Here is a 26,217-nt window from a genome sequence, read left to right on the forward strand (position 1 = left end):
TGCATCTGCAGCCTGTGAATAAATATGTGGTTTTAATACCAGATGTAGCTGTTTTTAAAATGATATATTTAATCAAGGTTAAATGTAATTAATTAGGTCTAAAGAGTCGGAATATATAAGTGAAGGCGTACAGTTCTTTGGGTGCTGAGTGGATGAAGGGAAAAACGTATAACTTTTTTCATATAAATTGCATCAATTATTTCCTCAGTAATGATCGAAATGAGCAGTTTCAGTATTAACAGTTACACATTTAGTTATCTGACTTAAAACATAGTAATGTTTGGTTGGCAGGAGTTTTCTTCAAGTCATTTGGGAGAAAACTCATTTGGGAACCCTGCTTTCTATTTCCCCGCTTTTTATTTTACACCTTTAAACTTAAATCAGTTGAAGGCTTTATTCCCAGACAACTCTTTGATTTTTATGCACAAAGTTAATCGTTTGTTTACAATCCCTTTATGGTACAAAAGAAATGAATGTTTTAAAGCGTAACAATTTCTGTAAACATTGTTTTATGTAAAATGTTTATCTTATGAATCTATTAATACTTTAAATCTGCTGTTGTGACATTTACTGTGTGCAAAATATGAATTGGATACTGGAGGAACAATAAATGACATATGTATATAAACCACGGGCTTCCGTATAAGGCACCAAAATGACAATTAATCAATCAGACTACAGGCCTTTATTTTGGCATCTCAGAAATTAAAGTCTTTTTTACTTTAAGTGGGCTTTTATTTTGAATGTTTCACAATAAAAGGATCTCGTGGCTTCACACCGAATAGCACCTCCTCAGTCCTCAGAGGGCTCAGAGGTCAGAGAAGCTCTGTGTCGGGCAGTCAGCTGACAGGCGGCGGATGCTCTGAGATGTGGACCTGGTTAGAAGGATGCTGCACGCGGAGGATGACGCGGTAGGACGTTTTTCTTTCGCTTCAGAAGGTCACACCGAGCTTCTTTAGGAAATGCGGAAATTAAAAGTTTGACTTGTTAGCACCCGGTGTTACAGTGGTTGTAAAACGAGTTGGTTAGACTGACTAATGTATTTCGGGCAGCTATTTCATTCGGCGTACATTTTATCGACAAGCAGCAACACAAAAATGTAACCTCTTGGCTTTTAAGCATAAGATGCCTGCGACAACGGGTCGTTTGAGGTAGAAAGGACATCTAAAGTCTAATTTCTCATGAACTAAATGGCTTAATAATAATTTGTATGCTTGCCGAATTTTCACAAATTGAACTTAAAGCTCGGGTAAAGGCTAAAACTTTATCTTACTTAATGTTCACCCGCGTATACAAGCGATAAAACACCAAAGTGGTAATCCACTACAGCGATTTGGTTGGAATTATTTTCTAAGATGCAGTTTGCATTTAAATGATCTGATGATGCGCTCGTATTTTCTGCACAACCTACAGCCTCATTGTCTCAACATGGCAAAGATTAGAAAGACAATAAATCATTGCAGAAAATTTTAACAAGTACAGTAAACAACTGTGCAAAATTCTGGAGTCAATCTTGTGTCAGAATTCAAAAACTTTGAGGAAACTGCACAGGATGGGTAGGTGTTAAGGGACATCCTGTCTCAATGAAGGGAAACAGGAAATCTGAAATTTTTGTATATAGAAGAGTTCGAAATAGAAGCCCGACAGTGAGTGTGTACAGCCATCTGTAAAGCACGTGGAGGCTCTGTCGTGGTTTGAGCTCCATTTCAGCCAGTCGTGTTGGAGAAAACTGATGGAAATGCAGAAATGTACAATTACATTAAAATCCACCATGGAATACCATCTGGAAAACATCTGATTGGGAAAGGTTTTTATTTTTTAGCATGACAGTGATCCCAAACACACTGCAAATGCAGGAAAGCATAACTGGATATAAAAAGCACCCATTGGAACAATATCAGCTGACCTCCTCAGAGCCCAGTTTTAGGATAGAATAGAACAGAAACTTTGATATTATTTAAGCAGTGTACGTAAATAGGAATTTGCGGAGTTTGGTCTACACTTTATTTCTTGCATGAAATTCAGATAAAAATATGACACTATGTAATATTTATGTTTATTCTTTGATCATCTTAATATTTCAAATCAAATATCTAATAAGAGAATGTTATTTGTGAGAGTTAAATAAATCTGTTTTCTGACTCTTAAAGTGGACTCAAACATCTGTAACCTCCACCTCGGTGGACTGATCCTTGGAGTTAAAGATGGCTTCGATGAGGAAGAGGTTCTCCTCCTCCTCAGTCGAAGAAGACGGTATAAGCCTCTGTGATAGCACTTCCTTTTCTACATTTGATCTAACCAGTGAAGAAGAACACCCCTACGCATCTTTGCTCTGGTAAGCTCTCTGCTGCTTTCCTCGTGTCTCCATGTGGCAGATGTATGACCTCACCAGCAGATGAAATGTTCACATATTTTACTCAAATAATAAAAAGCACAAATAAAAAATTATGAATGCATTGATTTATATACGTGTAAGGCATCATATAATAAAAACTCACAGAACCCATCAGACCTGGCTGTCATTGTGCAGAAATAACTGTTCAGGAGGATAGCGTGAAACGTAGATGAGGAATAATACTTGACAACTTGGTGAACAAGTAACGACACATGTTACAGCAGGCGTGGCCATCTAATTCTGAAGCTCTAATCTCACACACAGCTTCAAAAACCCTCTCCTACATCTTAAAAGCTTCAAAAGAAGGTGATCGGTTGAACCATCTGTCTTCTTGGTCCAAAATGTGAACACTGGCATCCTTGAATCCTTGAACTTTGGTGGTGGATAACAACTACACCGACCTCTCTGACATTGTGTTTTCGTACCGTGTGGTCTTTGTGGCCCATTGTAGAGCCAAAACACCCTGTTTCATAACTACACAGAGATCATCCCGTTAAATACTTATTCAGCACCATCATTACAAAATTAACAGTTAATGAATAGTAAACCATCTTCAGACTCTTGAGTGTCACTTTTAATTTAAAATCCTCTGAATTTGGGCTAAAATATATTAAACACACAATCAGATGTAGACATGTTTAGTTTCTTTATATCCCAGGGCCTCGTATAACCAACAAAAAACCATCAGCTGAGTGGTTTTCCATTTGTTTACCACTGGAGGAGACCTGGAATGTTTTTGCGATGCAGTCATATTAGAGCTGACAGGATAATATTTACAGGAAAAAACAAAAAAAAATAAGCCTGATGAAGATGAAAATGTGTTTTTGTGCAGCTGCCACAGCATCCAAGACTCTCTGCTGAGCTCTAACAGCAGCTTTACCGGATACAGAGGCATCCTCAACTGGATCATCATCCTGCTGGTTAGTTTCTCAGCCCTGCCTTATCATTTGTGGAAATACATTTAAGATTTTGTTGAGTTATAAAAACGCTGTCATTCTGATTTTTAAGGTCCTGACTCATGCTCACCTGTTCTTGGAGAATTTCATACAGTGAGTATAAATGGCTTCTGTCCTTTTTTTGGTTTGAATTTTCAGATTTGGTGGACTTCACATCCATCTATAAAACAGACCCTTCACCTACAAACACACTTGCTTTTTTGTAAACCATTAAAGTTTCATGTTTAGTAAACCTCCCATGCTTTACTCCAGTGTAAAATCTATATGCTGGGACTCTGCGGGCACATTTAGTGGAAGAAAAGCACGAGCACTGCGCTTCACAACAGCACAACACACTCTGAATCCAGAAGACTTTTGGATGATAATTTGTGAGGAGAAACGCCACACTGAATGTGTCACATGAACATATTAAAACCTCTTGGTCTAAAAACCAAGAATTTCTATTCATTACAGTATTTTTTCCAGTTTAAATACATCCCTGCTCTCTGTTTACTGTTTACTAAAGCTTACTTTTTTCCTCTTCATAACAGACATGGATTTTTGATAGATGTCAAAAAGGTTTTGGGACATCTGATTGAGGACAACTGCAACTGGCCGTCAGTCATCCTCATTCTGGGTGAGAACCATTGGTATCCGTAGGACTGTGGCAGAGAAACAACACATCATGAATGATACAGGATTACTTTAGAGTAGAGAGAATAGGTGTCTCCAGCAGCACACTTGTTGTTGTGAATGAATAAATTTCTTATTTTCCCAGCTGCCAACACGTTTGCTCTGATAGCTTTGCTTCTGGAGAGGTCCCAGGAAAAGGTGAGAGCTTATTATTTTCTCTTTTAGATGTGAAAGGATGTATCTTTCCAGAGAGGGACTTTTTGACACAGAAAAAATAACAAATCTTTGTTTGTCAGGCAATGCTGTCTCTCTCCAACGCACATCGTTTACACCTTACTAATCTGGGGCTGCTGGTTCTATTTCCTCCTGCTGTCATCGTACACGAGCCTGCAATGTCAACAGGTAACTTCAAACCTGCATCATATTTACTGTAATCCAGACCGATAGATTTGAGTTCCCTTATAAAATACAGTCATTGGCCACTTCATTAAGTATACCAGGAAACAGATTCAGGTCAGATTTTGATCCATGTTGACATTCAGTTTAATCCAATTCAGTTTTATTTATATAGCACAAAATCAAAACAGTTGCCTCAAAGCACTTTATAAGCCACACAAAAATACAAATAAAACAGAGAAAACCCCAACAATCATTTGACCACTCTATGACCAAGTGCTTTGGCAACAGTGGGAAGGAAAACCTCCCTTTATTAGGAAGGAGACCTGTGGCAGAACCAAACCTGCCGTGACCGGTTTGGGTGAGGGGAGGGGATGACGTGACAGCATCGCACTGGTACTGCAGATTTGTTGGACTCCAGGACTTCCATGTGTATGTGTCTCATTGTCTGAAAAGCACGTTTATGCTTTGTCCACCAGGTGGAGCATTTTTCTCTCTCTTGTTCTTCACTATTCTGGGGATGAAGCTTTATTCCTACCAGGAAACAAATCGTTGGTATCGTCTGGCTCATTTAGGTATCTGTGCAACTCTAAACTTTTCATTGACCCCATCTCAGAAGAACAGCAGCTGCTGCAGCTTTTTGCTTCTGTTTTATTTTTAGAGAAAGATCAGAATGGACCTGCATCACAGAAACACCACAATGAGCATCTGACATTCAGAGGTAACAGCTGCTTCATTTCTTTATAGTGACTCAAAGTGATGTTTCAGCATTTTTAACTCTGTCTTTATTTTCTCAGAGCTCTATTATTTCCTCCTCGCCCCCACTCTCTGCTTCCAGAGGGGCTTCCCCTGCTGTCCTAATGTCCGCATTAATAAGCTGCTTCACAGACTGATAGAAATGGTGAGCTGAACACTGGTGTCATTATTTTTACACAGTATTGTTCTATGAGAGAGGAGAATAGAAAAAGTAAAAAGGATTAATAGCGCTGATATGGATGACTCCGTTTTCTCTTTACAAGTCTAGACTTGAGCGCTCCGTGGCGTTCTTCATCCTCTGTTGGCATGGTAACAAAACGAGCGCTAACAAACCTTTTTCTTGGATAGCTTCAGGCCCTTTAATCAGATTATCTTTGAACCTTTAACCAGAAGTATTGTATTTGTAATACTTTGACACTGCACAGGGGATTTTCTGTCCCCGCTAATGTCAGTGTGACTGCTCCTGATATAAATCCTTGTTGTTTCGTTATTTCTTTTTCATTTGATTGTATTGTAGTCTCTGCTGCTCCTTGTTCCTGTCTCCTCTGTCTTTTCTCCTGTTAAATTCTCTATTGTTGGAGAGAATTTGAAACGTAAGGACTTAGCTACTACATTTTAAAGTCCCGACATCTAAGATTTGTTTTGTATGCCACATTAAATCACATGTGTTGAATATTTGTCTTTTTTTTTAATGTATTTTTTTTTTCAACAAAATGTAAAATTATTGTGCACACACTACATGGGATAATTAAACATAATTTTCTGTTTTTAGGTGGTGGTTGTCCAGATCATGGTTGGCATTGTGCAGCAGGTACAGCAGATCGCTGAAGTCCTTTCTTTGTTATACAGTAGCTTAGTATCACTGCATTTATGTGCAGACCTTTCAGGGAGTCTGGCACTGCACGGCTGTGAGAGCATGTTTCACTCTGGAGGTTGATTTGGGGGGTATGTGTGAATTAGGAGCAGCACTGATGATGACAGATGCTATTGAATGTACTCTGCTGATACATGTTTTGTTATGTGTCCTAAAACTTTAGTATAACACCAAGAAGTTATTTCCTGGCTATAACCTCTCAACACGTACATAAAAATGCACACATGAAGAGCATTGATCACTGTAGCATTTACAGTCCACTCGTTGGACTCACGAGCCTTTGTGCACAGGGCGTCAAGCAGGCACTGGGCTATGACCTCGGGAGTTTAGAAAACTGCGTCATGACTCTTTATCGTGTTCCTCAACCCGTTCCTCATTGGTGTGGTTGGACATGCTGTGCCATTATTGCAGCATTATTTGAATCAAAGTGACTTCAGTGCATTTGATTCACCTCTCAGTGATTTTAATGTCCTGTCTATAAATGGGTAAAATCTTCAGCTGGTATTTCATGGAGTAGGGAGTCATGGAAATCGATGACTATTATCTTCAAGAACCAAGTTGAATTTCATGATTCTAGAATCCTTTGTTTCATTCTAGTGGATTGAACCCATCTTCCAGAGATCAGAAATCTCATTCTCTGTAAGTGAAACATGATCTTCTGAAGTGTGCTCATTAAAACAAGGGCAGCTCCCACCCTTGCTGAATCCACCCTTCTTTCTATTTGTATACTTTTATCCAGAGCATGGCCATCACTACGAGGGTGGAGCACCTCGTGGGGCTGGTGGTTAGTGATTTCTTTTGTCCTTGGTCCATGATACTTAGAGATAAGAGTTTGTATGTGTGGCATATTGGCATTGCTAACACATACTTTCTTGTCAGGCACCGACCCACTTCCTGTGGCTCCTCTTCTTCTTTTTGACTCATGCATACCTGAACTTCTGTGCAGAACTGCTGCGCTTTGGTGATCGCCATTTTTATGGAGACTGGTGGTCAGTTGTACAGAACATTTACTGTAATTTGTGTTAATTTTGCATCTCAGAATTAATGCAGTTTATATTTTATCTACAGGAACGCTACAACTTTGATTGCTTTCTGGAAGAACTGGAATATTCCCTTTCAGAGGTGGTGTCACAGGTATTATCAACATTTTTTGGTCTGTGTGCTTGAATGTTTGACATGGGTTGTTTTTTTTGCTTACATGTTTTTCTTTTTATGCATAAAAAGACACATTTACACTCGTCTGGTGGAGAGGAATGTTTCCCCATCACATGCCGAGTTGCTGGTTTTCCTGATGTCTGCTGCGCTTTGTGAGGTACAGTCCACTCTTCTGGCATCTTTGGAAAGGAACTATCAATGCTTCCTTATCTCCTTTGGCACAGGATACATTGCACCCTTGCTTATGGCAGTATCTGATTCTTACCTTACTGGTCTACAGTATCATATTTAAGGTGCTAGAGGACCATCGTTGCAACTATAGAGTGTAAGGCTTGAATGTCAGGGCCTTGGCTTTATTGAATTTAGTCCCACAAATCTAGCATTTAATAAACGGGGAATCCAGCATAAGTTACAGCAATCTAATAACGTTCAGACTAAGTTTGTGCAGAACTGGCCAGAGACACTGTAAAGGTGAATCAACATCCAAGGGCCAACCCTGCTGGTCATTAACCAGAATGCAGGTTTAAGGAACTTCTGCATTTCTTCCCATTTCAGACCCAGAAGTTACCTCTGAACGATCTCATATACTCCAAGATTGCAGGTGACCTTTCAAGGACCAAACATTGATCTTTAGCCCCAGAAACTTTGGTTTGTGTCCCATGTGAAGCTAAAAGTAAATGTGGAACTATTTTAGACTCTCTGAACTCGTGTTTTCAGATTTAAAAATATCTGTTTTCACACTTTGGTTAAGTTTTCGCTGTAAAACTATTTCTGGCCTTTAGGATTCTTATGAACTGACTTTACATCAGTGACAGACGCTGAAAGACTTTTTTTAAACGGGTGACATTTCTTAAGATTAATATCAATGTTATTTTATTCTCATTCAGATTGTGCAATATTACTTAACAGTATGTTATTGAATGTTTGTTTCATTCCATTATACGCTGCTACTCTCTTTTTATTCATTGCACAATACTATGTCACTTTTTTTTATAAGCACCTGCACTGATTGTTATGTTATTTATTTTACTGGAATAGTTATATCGTCACTTTGTTTGAATTGTTTGATATTATATTTGCATTATGCTATTGTATACTACTGTAAATTACTGTATCCTACCATTCTTATTGTATATTATTATATATCTTTATTCCTCTGTTCCTCTGTCTGGTAATTAAGTGAGATTTATGACCTTGTTTATAACCTACAAGCTGCATGAAACAGAGCAGTCAGTGTGAGATGAGTCTTTGTAGTCCATCAGTGGGACATTGTAGTTTCACCACAGCTGACCCACGTCAGTGACATCCACCGTCGCTTTATTAGGTAGTTTGGTTTCTGGAGTTGAGTCAGACTTCACATTTTTTCTTGACTTCGTGATTTTTTTCTCCCACTGGGGAAAAGGAAAAGAGATTAGAGATTAGGATTGAATTGCAGCCCACTTCTATACAATAAAATTAAGCTGGTACCTCTGGATAAACACCAGTACTAATGAGCCGTGATGGTTCTCTTCTCTCTCCTACACAGTATATGATTGCTCTGCCACTGCATAGCTGCCGTCTGTGGATCTTTCTCATGATGGTGTTTGAGGTGAGATTATTGCACTGGTGGCAGCTGCTGCTGTATGGGGATCCAACTTTATCATTCATGGATGAATTTTATGCTCTTTTATTTAACAGTGTTAACAAATGCAAAAAGGCTTTAAATGGAGACATAGATTACACACTGAAATCTTAGTCCTAATAATTAAACCTGATCCACTTTATTGTTTTTGGCCTTCCACACCTAACACAATGCACTGTGTTATTATAATCGGGGCGTGCCTTGAGCTGACACTATGTCTTCTTCTTGCAGCTCTTGGTCGCAGTATTCCTCCGAAACTATTTCCAGGGAAACTATGGCAACGGTTTAGTGTGGCTGTTCCTGCTGCTGGGCCCTCCTCTAGCTGTGGCCACTTACTTTCACGACCACTACGTCAGCCTCCGCGTTAACCGTCAGCATTGCCCGTCACAGTCACCACCAACATCAGAGCGGAGAGTTTTCCTGCAGCTTCACTGACTGAGTGAAGGCAGTCTAGCAGATATTCCTACACTTTTGCATTTATGACTGGGCTGAGAATTCATCTGTGAGGCAAAGCTGCACATGCCTGATGTTTCACTTCAGCAATACATATTATTCTGTGTACACCAAACCTGAGTTATGCTACTATGCATATACATCATGCTGATATTATTGGAATAAATGACTGTTTAAGGTTTCTTTATTTAAATTTGTACATTCGTGCTTTCTGAATGTGGACAGCAAAGTGAGGTGGTGACTCAGCTGCAATTAATTTGTAAAGCTCTTCCTGATGTGACCATTCCTGCTGTAATCAAAGTTGCTGCTAGGACGCCGCCACGTCAACGTGTGATTAAGAGGCCTTCATTTATATAAGTTCACCGAATCACAAGAACCGCAGACTGCCTCTTCTTATGTGAGTGTGCACAGAATCTGAAGCAGAAAGCGAAGTTCAACAGAAAGTTTATAACTTCCATCATGATACTTGTTATCTCCGACTGAGGTAGGGTTTTGTCGAGGCAGCTAACACAAAGAAAGACTGGCGCTGTTGAATTTTGTTTGTAGTATACCCCGTTACTTGTTCAGGCTATTGTTTTCAAATAAAGCCATCTGAGTTACTTAGCCTCATCTCCTCTCCTTGTCGTAGATCCTAGATGCATATTCCAACATTCCCATCAGGTTCCTCTTCTCTGGAGGTTCTTTTGTGGATTAACATTTGCCATCTGATAGGAATACAGCCTGTTCAACACTAAAATCACCTGCTCACTTGCTGCCTGCTGCTGGAGGACACAGTTACAAATTCCCACTTGCGCAGATACGTACTGCTCCCGTTAGCTGGTTCTCAAGACCTTTCAAATGCACTTACCATCTGTCATGAATGCAAGTGAAAGCAGGTGGACTCAAAGTGCAAACTTAAACAGTACAGGTTTAAACAGTTTGTTAATCAATCAGGATATTTACAGTCGAAGGAGGAGAGTGGGAGTTGGGGTAATGTACAGAAAATAAAATTTTCAAACTTATAACTTTTCATGCACTTTCAAGATATTGTGTTCAATTTTGGGAGACGGTAGATGCCAAAAACAGCTGAAGCTGATTTAATTTTGGTAAAAAATCGGGTCATGGTCAAGGACCCACCAAATGTAGAAAGTACTAAAAGCTTTATATTACCCACAATTTGTTAAGGATCGTCTTCAAACTTCATAACAACATACTAGGCCTTGGGGGACATGAGTGCAAAGGTTGGCTAAGCATTTGACCTCGAACAAACTTCATACTTTTGCAGTAGGATTAGGGTTTTGTGTCTCCTCCTGGGATCAAACCAGGGATCATTCAGAGCTTAGATAAAGATGTAAACTACATAGAGATACACAGATTTGTTAAAAAGTAGGGGCATGCTTTCCTCATTCCATATTTTAATATTTTTTCATGGTTTGTAAGAAAGCAAGAGGCCGTATGTATGTGTGTGTGTATATATATATATATATATATATATATATATATATATATATACATATATATATATATATATATATATATATATATATATATATATATATATATATATATATATATATATATATATATATATTAAAGGTGATTTAAGGTAATTGTGTGGGCTGTTTATTATTGTTTACGACCCACAATCCTTTGTGCAATGAGAACGCTAGGTCACGTGATACTGTCACTGAGGCGGAAATGAAAGTTCACTAGCGACAGCGGCGGAGCACAGCTGAAAAAGGTACGTCCAGGATCACACATAAGCCTAAACTGTTATCGTGTCAATACGTGTACCATGGCATGAGGAGAGCAGTGAGGCTGTGGGTGAGGCTTTACTTGCTGTCAGGTGATTAGAACGGGTTTTATCCGCATGTCCTTTTATAAAATCCCACCAAGAAGCTCGCTGGCTAGCTATTAGCTTCTTTTAGGTAAGCTAGCTGAAGTTCGTTGAGTCAAAGCGGAAGTGTGTTGGCTTTTCTTTCGAAATAAATGCGACTAGAGTTCGACTGAAATATTCAGATTCTTAAAGATCAATGTATAAATTGTGAGTCTCTAATACATTTGTGTTTTTCAATAGAAGAAGCTCACCTTCGACAGTTTCTACTTGCTGATAAAAGGATTAATTTGCTGTTTTATTGTCTCCGCACTCTCAACGCAAACAAACCCAAACAAAACAAAACAAAACAGGAGATTTTATTTTGCAAACGTGACCAGAAGCGTTAGCGTTTTGGTCTGCTCTCGTTGACGGTGATGCATACAAACCTTGATCACCTTCCGCGTTTGTATTATGTGCGCAGCAGCCAAAGGTATTTTATACGGCAGCGATAAAATAGTTTGTCAGGATCATTTAAACCTCTCTTGGTTCTTGAGAAGTTCAGACAGCTCACAGCGGCCAAGAAACGCTGCGCAGCATCCAGCTTCTTTCACAAGGTTGACGGAGGATGCTGTGCGCTTTTTGTTTTGGTAGCTCTCGTCTGTTTATCTGCAGCCTTGAGACAGACCTCAGGTGGATATTCTGGCAATCCAACACCCGGTTAGTCACTCTGACTCGGACCAGGTCACCTCTGGCTGGGTTTTGTCTTGGTTTCGGTTGCAGTGCCTGCAGCATGTCACCTTCAAAACGAGGGTCCCCTTCGCAGAGCAGTGTTAGAATCGGGGTTTTATTTTTAATTTTAATTCCTTGATGCATATAGTACAGATCAGTATAAGCACACCTTCAGAGCAGAGTCCAGCCTTAATCTGCATTGTATTTGCGGTGCTTTAAATTCAGCAGGGTGCTCTGACTTTGCTCAAGGTGATGTTGATGGGGTTTGATGAAAGTCATAGCTTTTACTTAATATTACAGGGAGAACAACTTCACGCCTTTAATGTAAATTCATTAGGACAGGCTACTCAGTGCACCTTTAATCAGCTTTATATACCTTGTACTCCAGTGTTGTGATAAGTAGTTAGTGTCTTACAGATCACACAGAGTGTACAAAATAGTTCAGACAAGCTCCAACTTGGGGTAGGTAATCTCGCCTATAAATAATATAGTGATTCACCCTTTAATTTCCTGAGTGTTGTTAAAGCCCTTGCAATCTGCATGTACATGAAAACAATCTGGTTTAGTTACAATAGTGGAACAAGGTTTGTAATCACACCAGGGTAAGTGAACATTATTACAGCATCCATGAATTGTGCAAACATGTGCCTGTATAAGCTGTTCATTCATGATAATGATATGAGAGGACTCCTTACTGGGTCTGTGGATCTTCCCTCCTGATGTCTGAGTTCATATATATGTTTAAATACAGCTGAATTCCCAGTGAATGCGCTCTGATTTAGTGTTTCTGGCAGTGTGATCAGAGTGGAGAACAAGTATGCACACTCAACCAGCAAGAGTCTAGATGTCTCACTCTATATTATTTTTGCATGAGTGGCCCTTTTGTATAGTTTTAAAGTGTCTTGTGGCTTCTGCCAGAATATAGTGTCCTACTGATTTCTGTTTGTGGCATAGAGGGGAATCTGAGTGTGTACATGTGCTTACAAAAAGCAGTTTCCCTAATCCCTAAACAGAGTGATAAAATGGGCTGCCTCAATTGAGATTCACCTCCACTATCTTGGACTGGAGCTGGAGACGGCAGGCCCTGTTTGCTCTGTAGGCTTGGTGAGCTGTAGGGTGTAGCTTGTGGTTAAAGTGGCCCTTCAGCAGATCTTTACAGCAGTAGAACTACCTTTGCCAGGTGGAGTTCAGGAGAGAGCAGCAGACCTGTAGCGAGAGATCCTTTTTGTGGGAACAGCTGAATGGCAGTGAAGTCTGAGCCAGTTAGTGGGGGAAGCGTTATACTAGAAAATGCTGAAACAAGTCGGTGTGTATGCTTGGGTGGTCATTAACATATCTGAGCTGACTGCTGAGTTAAGTATGTGTAACGTCTGTTTTTAAGTGTTTTAATGTGACCATAAAAATAATATAATAATAAAATAACTAAAGCAATAAATAAGCTTTTTGCTGTGTTAAGAGAAAGTGGATATTTGGCTGTGGAAATCATTGCGTCCTGCTTTTGACTTGAATCTAACGCCACAGTTTTTAAAGTAAACATCGGTCGGGCTCATTGGCCTTAATGTTTGCACAGCTGCTTTGAAACAAACTCCATTTGGATGTTTTCTTCCAGATGTTTTGGCATAAATTGTCATGTCTTGAGGAAAAACACCCGTTACTATCACCACCTGGTACCTGTTGCTGTGGGTGGGGTAGCGCCACCTGTGTTCTGCTGCTTCTTTATCCTGTTCATCCCGTGTCTCTCTCTGCTGCCGGTGAATGTAGTGATACGACCTCTCCAGTCATTTAAAAGACTCAGAATTCCCTTCTGCTTGTGGGAGTTTTGTAACTGTGCAGTTATAAGTGATGCGTGATTGCATGTCATGATGTTTTGCCCCGTTGAATTAGGTTATCCCAGCTAGCTTTCTCTCTAATGCTGCGAAATGTGCTTAGACAACGTCACTTATCACTCCCCTGGAGTGAGTGTTTAAGGACTGGAGGTGCAGTGTGGTGGGAGTTTTATGCTTTTCTGTCTGAAGGAGGGGTTATGTTCTGCTGGTGACGTTAAAATAATATGAGACAACTTGCGTTGCTTTCAAGATTGTCGTTCAAGACACTGCACATAAATCAAGCTATGTCATCCACCTCTTGCTCCAGATTTACCATCTAATGCAGTAAAATTCTGCCTCCACCACAATATTTTTTGCATAGAAGAGCTGTATCACCCAACACACACCTGATTGGAAGGCAGTGACAGTATACTGTAATATTTTGTGTGTTTGTGATTGTGTTACAGAGCTGTGATGTCATGGCAGCTGCCAGCGTGAGCAGACCTGGCAGTGCCCAGACCACTGAGAAGTCTCAGTTGACCTTGAAAGGTAATTTTTTTTTCTACTTTATTGCTCACACAGACAAAATGTTGATACCGCAAACAGAAGTGTGGTACAGGTACTTCTGTTTTTTTTTTAATCTCTTTATCTGGCTATCCCTTCTCCAAGCATAAGACAATATGTTATTACCCATAAACATATTTCATAATGTGACTATGTCCTTTCTGTTTGAAGTAGTGCTGCTTTGGTTGTGAAACCATGAATGATGAGCTGCGACCAGCTTTGGAGGGGCCAGTTTAGTGACGCGGGGCTGTACTTGTTGTTGTGCAAACAAATATTTGGTTTTTTTTTAGCTTGCTGACTTGAGAAAAGCAGCATTGGTCGCTACCTGACATAAACGTTGACTTATAAAGCGAGATAAAGGAGGATTTTCATTCTTAATGTAATGCAATATTATCTTCTTGCCAGGATTCAGTACAGAGATGAAGATCCAACTGCAAGATGGCAAAGTTAGGTCCAAAAAGTCCCCAACTTCATGTCAGTCCAGGGTTCAGCACAATGTAAACACAAAAGGCAAAAATTTAAACAGAGAAACACTCAAACAAACCACAAAGAGGAAAAACTTTACCTGGAAAACCGGAGATGTGCCCAGAGGTGTTAACTGCCAGAAGTACAAAGGTGACCTGGCAAGAAAGAAAGGGAAACTGGGGGTTTTACCTGTAGGTGTGTAGGTGTGTAATTCGCTGTTGGAGAAGAGGCGGAAATAGAAATAACTAAAGGTGAAGACAAACAGCTGTTAGAAAATAAAACAGGAAATGAGGGGAACAATCCAGACACCCTCAGGTTTCTCTCCTTTTTAGTTTGTTTGACTGTTTGATAAAATGTAAAGACCAGGATCCGCAAAGTTTAAAGTTCACTTAGCTCACACCTTGGTTCGTTGGATGAATTTACCTTGCACTGCAGCATTTTCCCTCTGTGGTTTAAATAAATAATTTCAATCCATCCAGGCAGTTATGCAGTCTAACACCTCTCAGCTCATCAGCTGAACACCTACATCGCAGCTGGCGCATGCATCAATGTAAATGCCACATCTACTGATGGATTTTCATTTTCACAAATCCGATTTGCAATTGAAAATATCACATATTTAAAATCCTGATCTGTACTTGCGATAATCAAGGAAAATATAGATACGGTGCACTTTAACCTGCAGAATGACAGTGATCTCCCACAGATGGTGATGTTTTGTTAGTTTTATGCATTAACCCAGGAGAAACAGAGCCAAATGATGACCTGACACTAGCTTGGAGAATAGAGGAAGCCTTTTGCTTATAGATCATGTTCACTTGAGTGAATTTTATTAATTAATGGAGGAGTCAGGAAACAAAAAAGATTCACTATAGATGGCTGTGATAGACTTTTTATGTTCTTATCTCTAACGACTGAGGCAGCAGGAGGGCTCGCAGCTTCAGCAGAGCTGCAGGGGTTTTAATGCAACATTTAATGCGACTTTCAAATTGCACATAAAAGATTTTGATTTGAGGTTTTGGTGGTTTTTCACTGGAGGTTAAGGTGACCAGATGAGTGTGCTACCTACAACACAACCTTGTTTACGGCTCCAGACTTTCTGTTTCAGGCTCAGTGCTGAGAGATTTCATTGGTCATGTGTCCAGCATAAGTTACCATAGTAACTGTGTCAATGCAGAGATTTTTTTTCTAAAACAGTTTTTTTCTGTGTTAATTTTCAAAAGGTTTAGTTCATGTGTTTGAGACGTCATTCAATGTCGTTCCAAAAATCGATTTAGTTGAGAACAGTGTCGTACAGTGAGTCTAATCCAAGCCTGAGAGTCCTGCTTGGTTTAATCATCCAACACTTGAAATGGTCAAAAGGATGAAAACATCACAGTAACAGTATTTCTTACCTTTTAATATGAGTTTGCATCATAGACCTGATATAAGGATATATGACCTGAGCGTTTTGAAGTCTGCATGTTTAGGTTAGTTTGTTTTAGAGCCCGTCGTTAGCAGTTTGGTGTTCAGGCATGCATTCATAAACTGTGTAATGCACAAACACAAGTGCCTGTTTGTGCCTGTTAATAAATATTGAACAAAAGACTGTGTCTCCACCACTGAGAAAAAGAAAACCCATCCGTAACTCGAACTTTCGAGTTAGCTTTGCTAATGAGAGCTGTTGTTTTGTCGTTACCTGTAAACAGATGGTGCAAATGCAAACTTAGGTAGTGACAGCATCAGTATGAACAAACTGGCGCCAGGTGTGTGAGCTTTGAATGGCTTCAGTGATAACTGCATGGATATGGAGTCACTGTGTTCATGTTGAACTGCTGGATAGCCGACACCTTCTGCCTTCTCCTTCTGGATAATAAAGAAATGACGTACCTCTGTAGAGCTTCCTGATTGGCAGATCTGAATCAAAATTTCAAGTCAGGCATAGCTTAGCATTTTTGTTTCTTTTTTTTACTGATTGAAACTAGCGTCCATGCATCAGATAACTCCACCTCTATAAATCTTTCTTTGTACTATGCTGTAATATTTTAACATGAAGCTATAAGGTGATTGACTCACTTTTTGTTTTTGCATGAATCACTTGAGTCTGCCGGGAATAAAATGAATTTTCTTGCCCCTTATCTTTAAAGAGACGAAAAAAAGTTCATCAGAACTTTTTTCCTTAATTATGTCTTTGAACTGCACCAGAGTCATAACCATAGGTTTGATCATATGAACACTGACTCACCTTTTTATTTACCGATCTGCTCTCAAAGGCTGTCTACCACTCCTCCACCTCTCCCACCTCCTCCCACATCCTCCCACACTGTTGAAACTTACTTCAGTTCTTCCATTTCTGGCACACCTCCCACCTCCCCGTGTCACTTCCTCCCTGTTTCTAGAGAACTTCACATGAGTCATGTTCTATTATGCCAGATGTTCAGAAGATCTGAGGTCATCAACATGTTGCTGCCAGTGTGGATCTGCTAAGGTCTCACTGCAAAGGAAAAAGTACAGATGGAAACCCCTCTGTTTTTTTTAAAAATCTTAATCTGTCACATTTATTCTTTCAGTCGGTAGTCCTGATCAGAGGCCCTCTGCGACACGCTGCTAGTCAGCATGTTCTTCAGTTTGCAATCTTGTGATTTTGTGATTCAGTGTGAAGAAATCAGCTCCTCTGAGGACTGATACATGCGATAACAAGAGTATCAGCAGGCCTGCAAGAATTCCAAGCCTCTGAGCTCGCCAATGTCCGGATGTACACTTTTACCCCACTCCAAATGGGAAAAAAAAAAAAAAAAAAGAGAACAAAAAAGCTTGAAATCAGTGGATGCAAAAAGTTTCTTTACTTTCAAATATTCATTCTACCTTAAATGGAGCATAAGTAAACAGTGCAATGTTTGGAAAAAAATTTTTTAACATGAAGGCTTTATTGTGGTCAGTCAATTCTTTTTTCCCCCAAAATTAAATAAATTAAATACGTTTTATTAAATAAATAAAAATTAAATAAATGAAGGTGGTTTCCTTTCTTCCACTAGAGGGCAAAGTTTGTATTTGTCTGATACACTCCGTGTACTTCAAATCCATCCTGAACAGGCCGTGGCGCACAGCGTGTAACAAAATACTCACAACAGCCAGTATACATGCAGGAGTACACACAGTCCAAGGAGTTTCTGTTAGGGTGTTGCAGTACGCTGTAACATTTGTCCAATTTACTGAACCACTTATTTAACTTTTAACTCCAGCACCGCTGAGAACCGTTCCAGGTGACCTAAAATGAATGGTAGTGTACACCGCGCTGCTTCACATTATTACATAATAAATAGAAAACAATCTCATAAAAATCAGGATCCAGAATCCTATATGTACACATCGCCTCTTGGCAGCCATCTTAACACTCCTACAAAGACTTATTTGGCCAGTTATTTTGGAAGCATTGCTGCATTAGCTTTAGTTACCATGGTCACCCGGATGAAGAAACTGCATATATACAATCACCAGTCAGTCTGATTTAAAAAGAAGGGTGTTGCCTTGTATTACACAGTGACAATAAAAACGCCACTGCACTCTACAGGAAGGGTCAGAGCCGTCTGTATTGTCCGGGGCCTTTTCTCATCTGTTGGACACGCTCTGGATTTTACACGAGTCTGTTGTGGCTAGTGCCATCCTCTATGCTGTTGCATGCTGGGACAGCAGGCTGAGGGTCACGGATGCTAACAGGCTCAATGAACTGATCCACAAGGGCAGTAACATTGTGGAGACGGAGATGGACTCCCTTAAGGTGTTGTCGGAGAGGCGGATGTTGTCCAAGAAAAGGACAATGCTGGACAATCCCGCTCACCCACTGTTGGCGAGTCACAGGAGCTGTTCAGTGAGGCCCAGATGTATCACCGAACGACACAGGAAGTCATTCCTGTTGTTCAGTTCCTCCATCTAATGCACAGCATACAGTGCACACACCCTAACGATCTGAACATCCTTTACAGAGGATGTCGGTATAGTAAGAAGGCCGTCTCAGTGTCATATTTAGTTTTTTGTAATGTACTGGAATATTTGTTTATTAGAACTATTATTATAATATTAGAACTATTTGTAAGCTATTTTGTTACATCTTGTAACTTTGCAATATATTTTATTATTTAATATAATTCAGGTAGTTGCTGTTCTTGCTGTCTTGGAGTAACTGTGACCACATAATTTCCGCAGGGATTGATAAAGTGTTCTGATTCTGAACTAAAATTCTTTAGTGTGATTAGACTGTCGTTTTCCACGTGAGGATCTGATCAGCTCCGACTCTTTCTTACCAGAGCTGCAGTCAGTTAAACCTCAATGAAAAAAAGAAATGCTTCTCTTTTGTTAACATTTATTGTCCTTTGTTGCCATAAATGACAGCACTGCTGCACTGCTGGCAGAGGTTTTGTCACAACCACAGATGTGTTCTTCCACTACGATACATGCTTTATGCGTGTGTGTGTTTGCAGTGGTGTCGGCGAAGCCCCAGTCCCCAAAGCTGCCGAACCGGCACTCTCGGCTGAGCTCCTTCGTTGAGGTGACTGCAGACGGCCTCACCAGTGAAACCAAAAAAACAGGCAAACGTAGCGGGCACCTTGAGCTGCAGTGGAACGAAGACCTCACCCTGTGAGTGAGCACCACACACACTCGGGCTCTCATGAGAGCCAGGGTTTTATTGTTAAAACAATTCAATAGAACATTAAATTAACTGCATGCATCTGACAGTGTTTGGACTGTACTGCTGTCGTGGTAGCGCTCTAACACAGATAAAATTTAATCGAGATTTTGTACTTGTTTCCCGTCAGCTTATTTAAAGCATTTTGTCTGAGGTAGAACTTGCGTACCGTCGCTAAAGGCGATGAAGAGCAGGATGCAATAATAAAATGCAGCTGCTGTAAGCAGAAGCATTTGTAGCTGATGTATTTTTCATGCCGTTTTGCAGTAATGTGACGCCACAGAGTCGTCTGGATCTAAAGCTGTGGAGCTGCCACACCCTGAGAAAGGAGCTACTGGGCAGCGCAACCATAGACCTGCTGGACACGCTGCGCTCGCACGATGGCAAGAGTAAGAAAAAAACGCACACAAACACCCACACACAGTTTGGAGTCACCATGCATGTCGAGCACAATTTCGCTGTACGTGTTTCTCTACCTTACTTAACAGAGGTTTGTGCGTTTTTCCTCGTTGTTTTTTTCCTGGCTATTTGATGATAAAAAAAAATTCTTTTTAATAAATTTTCTCTATATTACTTTGAGTAAATAAAATTACCTAAAAATTGCACTTGGGCATTTTTATTACAGTCCTGGTGAATTTCCAAAGCCTCTTTGGAACTGTCAGAATTACTCTGATGATATGCAGCATACCCAAACAATGTTTGCTTTCGTGTAACCAAAATTATTAGCAGTATAAGGAATTTAAAGTCTGTATACAGGACATATACATTCATATACAGAAAGGTTCTGTGTCTTCCAGAGACTTCATCACATCATCATGTAAGCCACGACCAACCATCTATGAAGGAAATTCGAAAATATTGCTGTAAATACACGGCAGACACGGTCAGAGAGAGGCTGCTGAGACTAAAATGCCGACTCCAAATCCATGTGCATTAGTTAGATTAGATCAAATAACCTTAAAAATTACACGCAGTGGCCGAGGCCTTGCAAGGAATATATAGAATTTAAATTTTTCTTACTTTTCTTTGTAGCATTGGAAGTTCTGATAGTTACTTGTCAGTTATTTTAATCAGGCTGTTGCAGCTTATCTTAACCCACTTTGACAGAAGCTCACTATACTAATAAAAAACTTTCTTTATCACCAGCAGATTTGGCAAAAAACTGAAAGTACTCAAGCTTACAGAATAAGTTGTTTCTTTTAAAGAACGATGTGCTAACTAACACCAAGGGTGCCAGAGCCTTGTTCACATGCTTGTGGTTTTCATCCACTCAGAGGCACTTAGTGAGGTAAGGCATGCAGATGTATAACTGGCGCAACACCTGAATTTTCTTTTTACTTTCAAAGTAAAAATGTGCATAACTGTTGTTAACAGTGCTGAGACAGAGAGTTTTATTTGATATTCACACTTAAACTGAACAGTAACACTGATTGGATGTCTCAAACCTTTTCAGTAGCCTCAGTGATGGTGGCACATTGCCAGCTAAGCTTAACTTAACTTTGTTATGAACTCCTCGGAAAAGATTTCAGTGTTCTGTAACTTTTGGCTTGATGGTTACTGCTAAATAACTCCTCTGTAAGCGTTTAATATTCTTTACCCTTGCATATTTGACTGAGTCAGACGAGTCTTAGAGTTATAAGACTGTAATGTAAGTATGTCTAAGATGGTGCCATACTGGATGGATCTTGCTTATCTTGATCTCTTATCCTGTATTGGGGTAGGTTGAGCACTAGGATGCAATGGCCTTAGGCGTCTCCTGCTTGAGCCTGCACATTCAAGCTGAAGAGAGTGAACTTCCCTTTGCTACTCATCTTAAAAGATGTACCCACTCTCTAACAAAAATATCAAAGGACACATTATTACAGACATTTTATATCTTATACATGGTCTTCTTAGATGTAATTGAACAAATGAAAATATTTATAAAAACATTTTTAGTTTAGGTGCTTTGTCGTGCTTTCATCTGTACAGAGAACTTTGTAGACAATTTTTAGGCAAAGTCTAATTTGGCATATGTGTTTGAGAGCCTGATAGACACTTGTTTACTGCCTACTTCCCATCCCGGTCTTTATCTTAAGTGTAGATGGTATTAAGCCTTCCTCCTGGAGAGTGTTGTGTGCTTGGCTACGTGTTCTGAAGACCTTTTACCGTAAAAAGGATCCTGTGATTATGCACCACGTTTCTCTTTTCTTTGGATGTCAGGGTCTTCATGTTGCCAAGCTCCTTATTGTGTCCACCGATGTTCCTGTTAAACTAGTGTTCCTGTTATATCCGATGGATTTATTTTTAAAGTCTGAGGATTAACGGTTTTTGAGTTGTACTTGAACTGCAGCTGTGTTTTGGATTCACAGCGACGGCTTCCAGATACGATGGAAGCTCTATTGACTATGTGTGCGTTAGCATATGCTACTTCCGGTGCGGAAACTCCTGTGGGGAGCTTTGTTTCCGGTGTCCTATTCGCGCCCTGTTTACGGTCCAAAGCAAGTTAAGCAAATGAATGAATCAAGCGGCGATTTACATTTGCCTGTTTAAATCATAAGACCAGTCACTATACAGAGATGTGCTTCTGAATGTGGACGATGTGTCTTCTGCTGCAGTGATGCAGTTCTGCTTGTGTTGAGTGATGTAAGCAACTGATCGATCTAAACGCTTTAAACGTCAAAATTGATCATTAGATTTTTTATGACACAACAGCGGTGAGTGTTCCCACCTTCTCCTCTTTGTAACTTAACGTGATCTTTCCGTTTTCGAGTTTTGGACATGATTTTGGAGTATATCTTCGCAGTAGCGATTGACCACAAAGTAATGTACAACCCCACATCCGGTCTCAAACCAGGAAGTTAGCATTTTCTCGTGCACAGGGTCAATGATGAAGAAATGCCACACCTGTCCTTTAAAAAAGGGAGCGGTACATGCTCAAGAGCTTTAATTCTTAAAGCCTGAACCCTTCATCTAATTTAAAATGAAATAAAGCTGCAATATATAACTTTAACTTAAATATCTTAGAGAAACATTTAAAGCAGGATGTTTTTTTTCCTTCATCCCTAGCATCCTCCGCTGTCACACCAACCACTCTGCATGTCCTCCTTTCATACATCCATGAACTTCCTCTGAGATCTTTCTCTTTTTCTCCTCATGTCCAAACCATGTTAGTCTTACCTCTCTAACTGTGAAATGGTTTGAGCATTTAAAACCCCCCAAAACCAAAAACAAAGTGGATGTGAAAGCAAAGCCTCTGAGCCCAGCAGGAAGCTGTGGGCAGATTCAGTGCATACGTGCAGTGTGGAACTTAATCTGGCAGCTAGACGACTTACTTCATGTAAATACTGCAATTAAAAACAACTTTACACACTGGACGTGTGAGGGGATCAGTCAGACCTTCTGTATATCTGTTAACATGCAGAATATTTTCCAAGTGAAATGGGGGACGACATCTTTGGAAAACAATCCTTGTGGTATTCGGTGACTTCACGCTGTTTTCCTCTGTTAGAGCAATAACAGAGGATATCCATTTTCCTTTGTCCCTCTGCCTTCTCAGTCACTCATCCCCTCTTTCTCTGTTTGTCTGTCATTCTTCCACCCTCTAGTGGAGAACGTCCAGCTGAGTCTGGTGCTGCAGACGGAGAACAAAGGCTCGGTTGTAGCAGGAGGCGAGCTCAACGTCTGTCTGGACGGCATGGTTGTTGATCTGGGCTCGCTGCCCAACGGCAGCACGGCAGCAGACAGTGAGTCCTGCCTTTATCTCTCAAGCACGCGCACACATGCACAAGGGTAAAGGTAATCGCACAGAAATGACCTGAAAAGCACATTGCAAAGCAGTCACACCACAGATGTGAAGATTTGTCTCACAGCTGCACCGTGCACAATATAAAAATGAAATAACATGCAGCACATTCAAAGAAAGCTCTCAGTCAAACATGAAGCCTTGGAGAAGCACACAGAAGTGCATGGCAAAGCTTACACCGGTCAGACAAGCTATATTAAAGTGAACACACACACAGTTTCCCACAGAAGCCCAGACAGCTTATTAGTACAGAATACACCGCAGTATTAAAGTTTTTCTCCTCCTCTCCCTCTTTCCCCTTGCTCTTTCTCTTTAATATTTTGTAGCACTGCCAGAAAGCAAACACACACACAGATATATCTGTACAGTGAGATGCTTGTGTGTCTCGCCGCCCTGGTAATGAGTGCTGGAAAAAGCCAAAGGGTTCAAAATAGTCTAAATCGCTTCTTCTTGCCCTCTTTGCTCTCAGGTTAAATACAGTTGCTGTTGACATGTTCTGTAGTGGAGTTTTTTTCGTCATGGTGACATGACAGCTTGTTGGTACATTGCTTATGTGGTGACACCGGTGACAGCCGAATGCTGTTTTAATCTAATGTTGATTGTTGTCTTTCATTTGTATTAGTTTTTAGATGGTCTACTGAGAATCAACAAATAAGTCTAAAGATACCCACATCTGTAAAGTTATCCAGATGTGGGTGTCGACAGGAATCAGATGAAACGTTAGGCAGATGCTTAACAGTCTTACTTTATTAAAAGTACTTTAACCACTGTTTATTAAAAACAGTGGGACTGGAAGCCTTCTATGTTTTGCTGGCCTACTTTGCCTCCTGCTCTACGCTGTGGCTGTACAGTAGCATGCCTTAACATTTTACTGTGTTTAGTCTTACTAAAGACAGCCGAGTAAAAGCTGACATTGTTTTCAGCCTTAAAGCAAGATTATTTTTTTATTCTCTCTCCCTCTCTCTTTTTAAAAATGTAAGTGTCCAAAAAGCACCTTTAACCTCAGTTAATTTAACTCTAATTATTTTTAGGGAGGTGATTCAAATTTCAAAGCTTCATAAATACTCTGTTTCCCGAAACCTTGTCCCAGCAACCCACAGTCACTGAGTTCTCTACGCGGCTGCCTAAACCTTTGGAAATTAAAATATTTGTTGGTTCCCACGCAGGAGAAGGCCTTAGGACAATAACAAACGTTTCCAGGGAGCCATAACCTCATTTCATAGTGCAATTAAAAATAGCAGGAATAGTGAAGGTGAGCCTTAAGGTTTGGTAGACTGATGCAACTTTGCATTTGATTTGTCTTTTTAATCCTAGAAACAGTTTAACTGCAAAAAGATTCAGCTTGAAATTTAAAGATTCAGCAGACTGTGGTGTGATGGTGGTGCAGTGTTCTGCTATGTAGCAACACTTTTACACCAAAAAAACAAGTAAACCTTTGCTGCAGGTTTGAAGCATGAATGTTGTGAATAACCTGAAAATAAATGCTTCAATAACTGAATTGTTTTAAATTATTGTTGCTTTTTTTTTATCGGAATTTGTTTAAGTATTGTAGACTTTAACCAGCAGACTCCATCCTTTGTCAGTAGGTGTGAGTAATCAATAACTAGTTGTTACTGATGTTTTGAACATCCTATACTGTGACATTTTTCACTTATTTCATTAGGAAATACCAGCGTGCATTAAATGGATGTTTGTTTTGTAGCGACAGCGAAGGCGTTTGCGCCCTCTTCACATTTTTGCAGTTTTATTAATTATATTAATGTTAGCAGTAATAGCACTGTACCTTTCCATGTCCTGTTATTTCCATGTAAACTATTTAACCGCTTGTGTTTGTCATGTCTGAAATGCCATAATGTTGTTTTTTATGTTTATATTGATTATATTGTTTATAGTATAATCACCATCAGTCATTCAAGCTGTAATTCCAAGTAACGTCTATCATAGAACCAGGATCATTTTGATAACCTTTTAATGTGTTGACCAGAGGTGTTACACTTATTTTATCTAACAGGCAACACACACGTTTGCTCATGTTCTTTAGTCTTTAAATCTAAAGTGCGTTGTCAAAAGCGGCCATATTGGCTTTGGCGTAAATTATGGAGAAAAAGTCAGATTTGATGGTAATTTCATGTACATTTATATGAATGAAGATTTCATTAGCTTGACAAGTAGTTTGGCCTCCTCCTGCCTCCTTTACATGCAGTAATGTGACCTGACCTGGTCTCCTTTGCAGCAGTCAAAGTAAGGTCAGCATTTTACCTGTGATCTTTGATGTTTTCTGAGAGTACAATGCTGCTTCAGATATTTCTAAATATCTAGATAATAGAATTTAATTAATCATTCTTTTCACTTATACAAGATATTTTTGCTTGAAATAAGTGAAAAAAAATCTGCCGATGGAACAAGTGATGTTTCTCCAGATCCAAGATGCACTAAAAACAAGTTCCCATATCTCACTGAAATGTCACTCTGTAGCTGATTGTGTCTTTTTTCCAGTGTGATGAGATATTTTGAATAGAAATTAGACAAATATACTTGGTAAGATTTTGAGTTTTTGCAGTGTAAACACCATAGCATTTCAGGATTCATCCTCACAACACATACGATGAACAGCTGGAGGTGTCTTAGTGTGCAAAGTCGTTTTTTTCCACTTAGAAAAAGAGCTGCTGTTGAAAGTCAGAGAAGCACTGACATGCCTCCGTGACTTTGACATGTTTTAACATCCTTCCAGTGGCACAGCAGGCCATGGGTAATGTCATGAAGGCTGTTAAATTGATGTTGTATCACACCTCTGCACCGGATTTTGACAGCTGCTGTCTTAATGTCTTGGAACACAATGCTTCCTGGTGCAAAACACAGTAAAAAGTCTAAAAATTGACCACCACCTCTGCCATTTTCACACTTTCCAAAGACAAGCAGAGGGCCTGGCCTCCAGGCCGTATATCTGACAAATGAAAGTGTCTGAAAAAGCAGCGGCAGAAGCGGCTACGCTCTTGTTAGTCTCAACAAATTTATTTTTATTGCCCTTGTGCCAGCTCGCTTCTGCCAAAAACATCTCCACGCTCTGTCCGCCTTCTGCCGTCACATTCCCGGTGACTCAGGCTTCTGCTCATTAGAAACTCTTTATTTTTCACTGAGTGCACTTTGAGTTTTAGAAAGCGCTGGATCATCAGAAAATATTCTCTGTATTGCTT

The 26,217-nt window shown here is 39.9% G+C and overlaps 2 protein-coding genes across 3 annotated transcripts in view; both read left to right on the forward strand.

Annotated features, from left to right (window-relative positions):
* Positions 1-791: 791 nt before the first annotated feature.
* LOC308391645 (diacylglycerol O-acyltransferase 1-like) lies at positions 792-9,813 on the forward strand. The gene is made up of 18 exons (XM_080874303.1): positions 792-911; positions 2,151-2,335; positions 3,228-3,315; positions 3,404-3,444; positions 3,882-3,967; positions 4,109-4,161; positions 4,260-4,365; positions 4,839-4,934; positions 5,021-5,080; positions 5,157-5,260; positions 5,888-5,926; positions 6,587-6,628; positions 6,729-6,773; positions 6,869-6,978; positions 7,058-7,123; positions 7,214-7,301; positions 8,670-8,732; positions 8,997-9,813. Exons 2-18 carry the CDS (start codon positions 2,205-2,207, stop codon positions 9,198-9,200), a joined length of 1,422 nt encoding a protein of 473 aa, XP_080730429.1. The 5' UTR covers positions 792-911; positions 2,151-2,204; the 3' UTR covers positions 9,201-9,813.
* A 1,058-nt stretch (positions 9,814-10,871) lies between these two features.
* Positions 10,872-26,217, forward strand: part of wwp2 (WW domain containing E3 ubiquitin protein ligase 2) — a 63,600-nt gene continuing 48,254 nt past the window's right edge. For both annotated transcript variants that reach the window (XM_080874382.1, XM_080874383.1), the window contains exons 1-5: positions 10,872-10,938; positions 14,015-14,096; positions 19,034-19,190; positions 19,507-19,628; positions 22,827-22,964. In XM_080874382.1, the coding sequence (XP_080730508.1) occupies positions 14,027-14,096; positions 19,034-19,190; positions 19,507-19,628; positions 22,827-22,964 (487 nt within the window). In that variant the 5' untranslated portion in view covers positions 10,872-10,938; positions 14,015-14,026. The remainder of the gene's footprint in view (positions 10,939-14,014; positions 14,097-19,033; positions 19,191-19,506; positions 19,629-22,826; positions 22,965-26,217) is intronic.

The sequence above is a fragment of the Rhamphochromis sp. 'chilingali' genome, assembly GCF_963969265.1.
Source record: "Rhamphochromis sp. 'chilingali' genome assembly, chromosome: 2".
Classification (NCBI taxonomy): Eukaryota; Metazoa; Chordata; class Actinopteri; order Cichliformes; family Cichlidae; genus Rhamphochromis; species Rhamphochromis sp. 'chilingali'.

What these genes read in the sequence shown, in the direction of transcription:
- LOC308391645 (XM_080874303.1), top strand. Translation starts at nt 2,205, where the DNA reads ATGGCTTCGATGAGGAAGAGGTTCTCCTCCTCCTCAGTCGAAGAAGAC. An exon ending in ACTGGATCATCATCCTGCTG is followed by an intron (nt 3,316 to 3,403) that starts GTTAGTTTCTCA and finishes CTGATTTTTAAG; the next exon opens with GTCCTGACTCATGCTCACCT. An exon ending in TGGAGAGGTCCCAGGAAAAG is followed by an intron (nt 4,162 to 4,259) that starts GTGAGAGCTTAT and finishes TTTGTTTGTCAG; the next exon opens with GCAATGCTGTCTCTCTCCAA.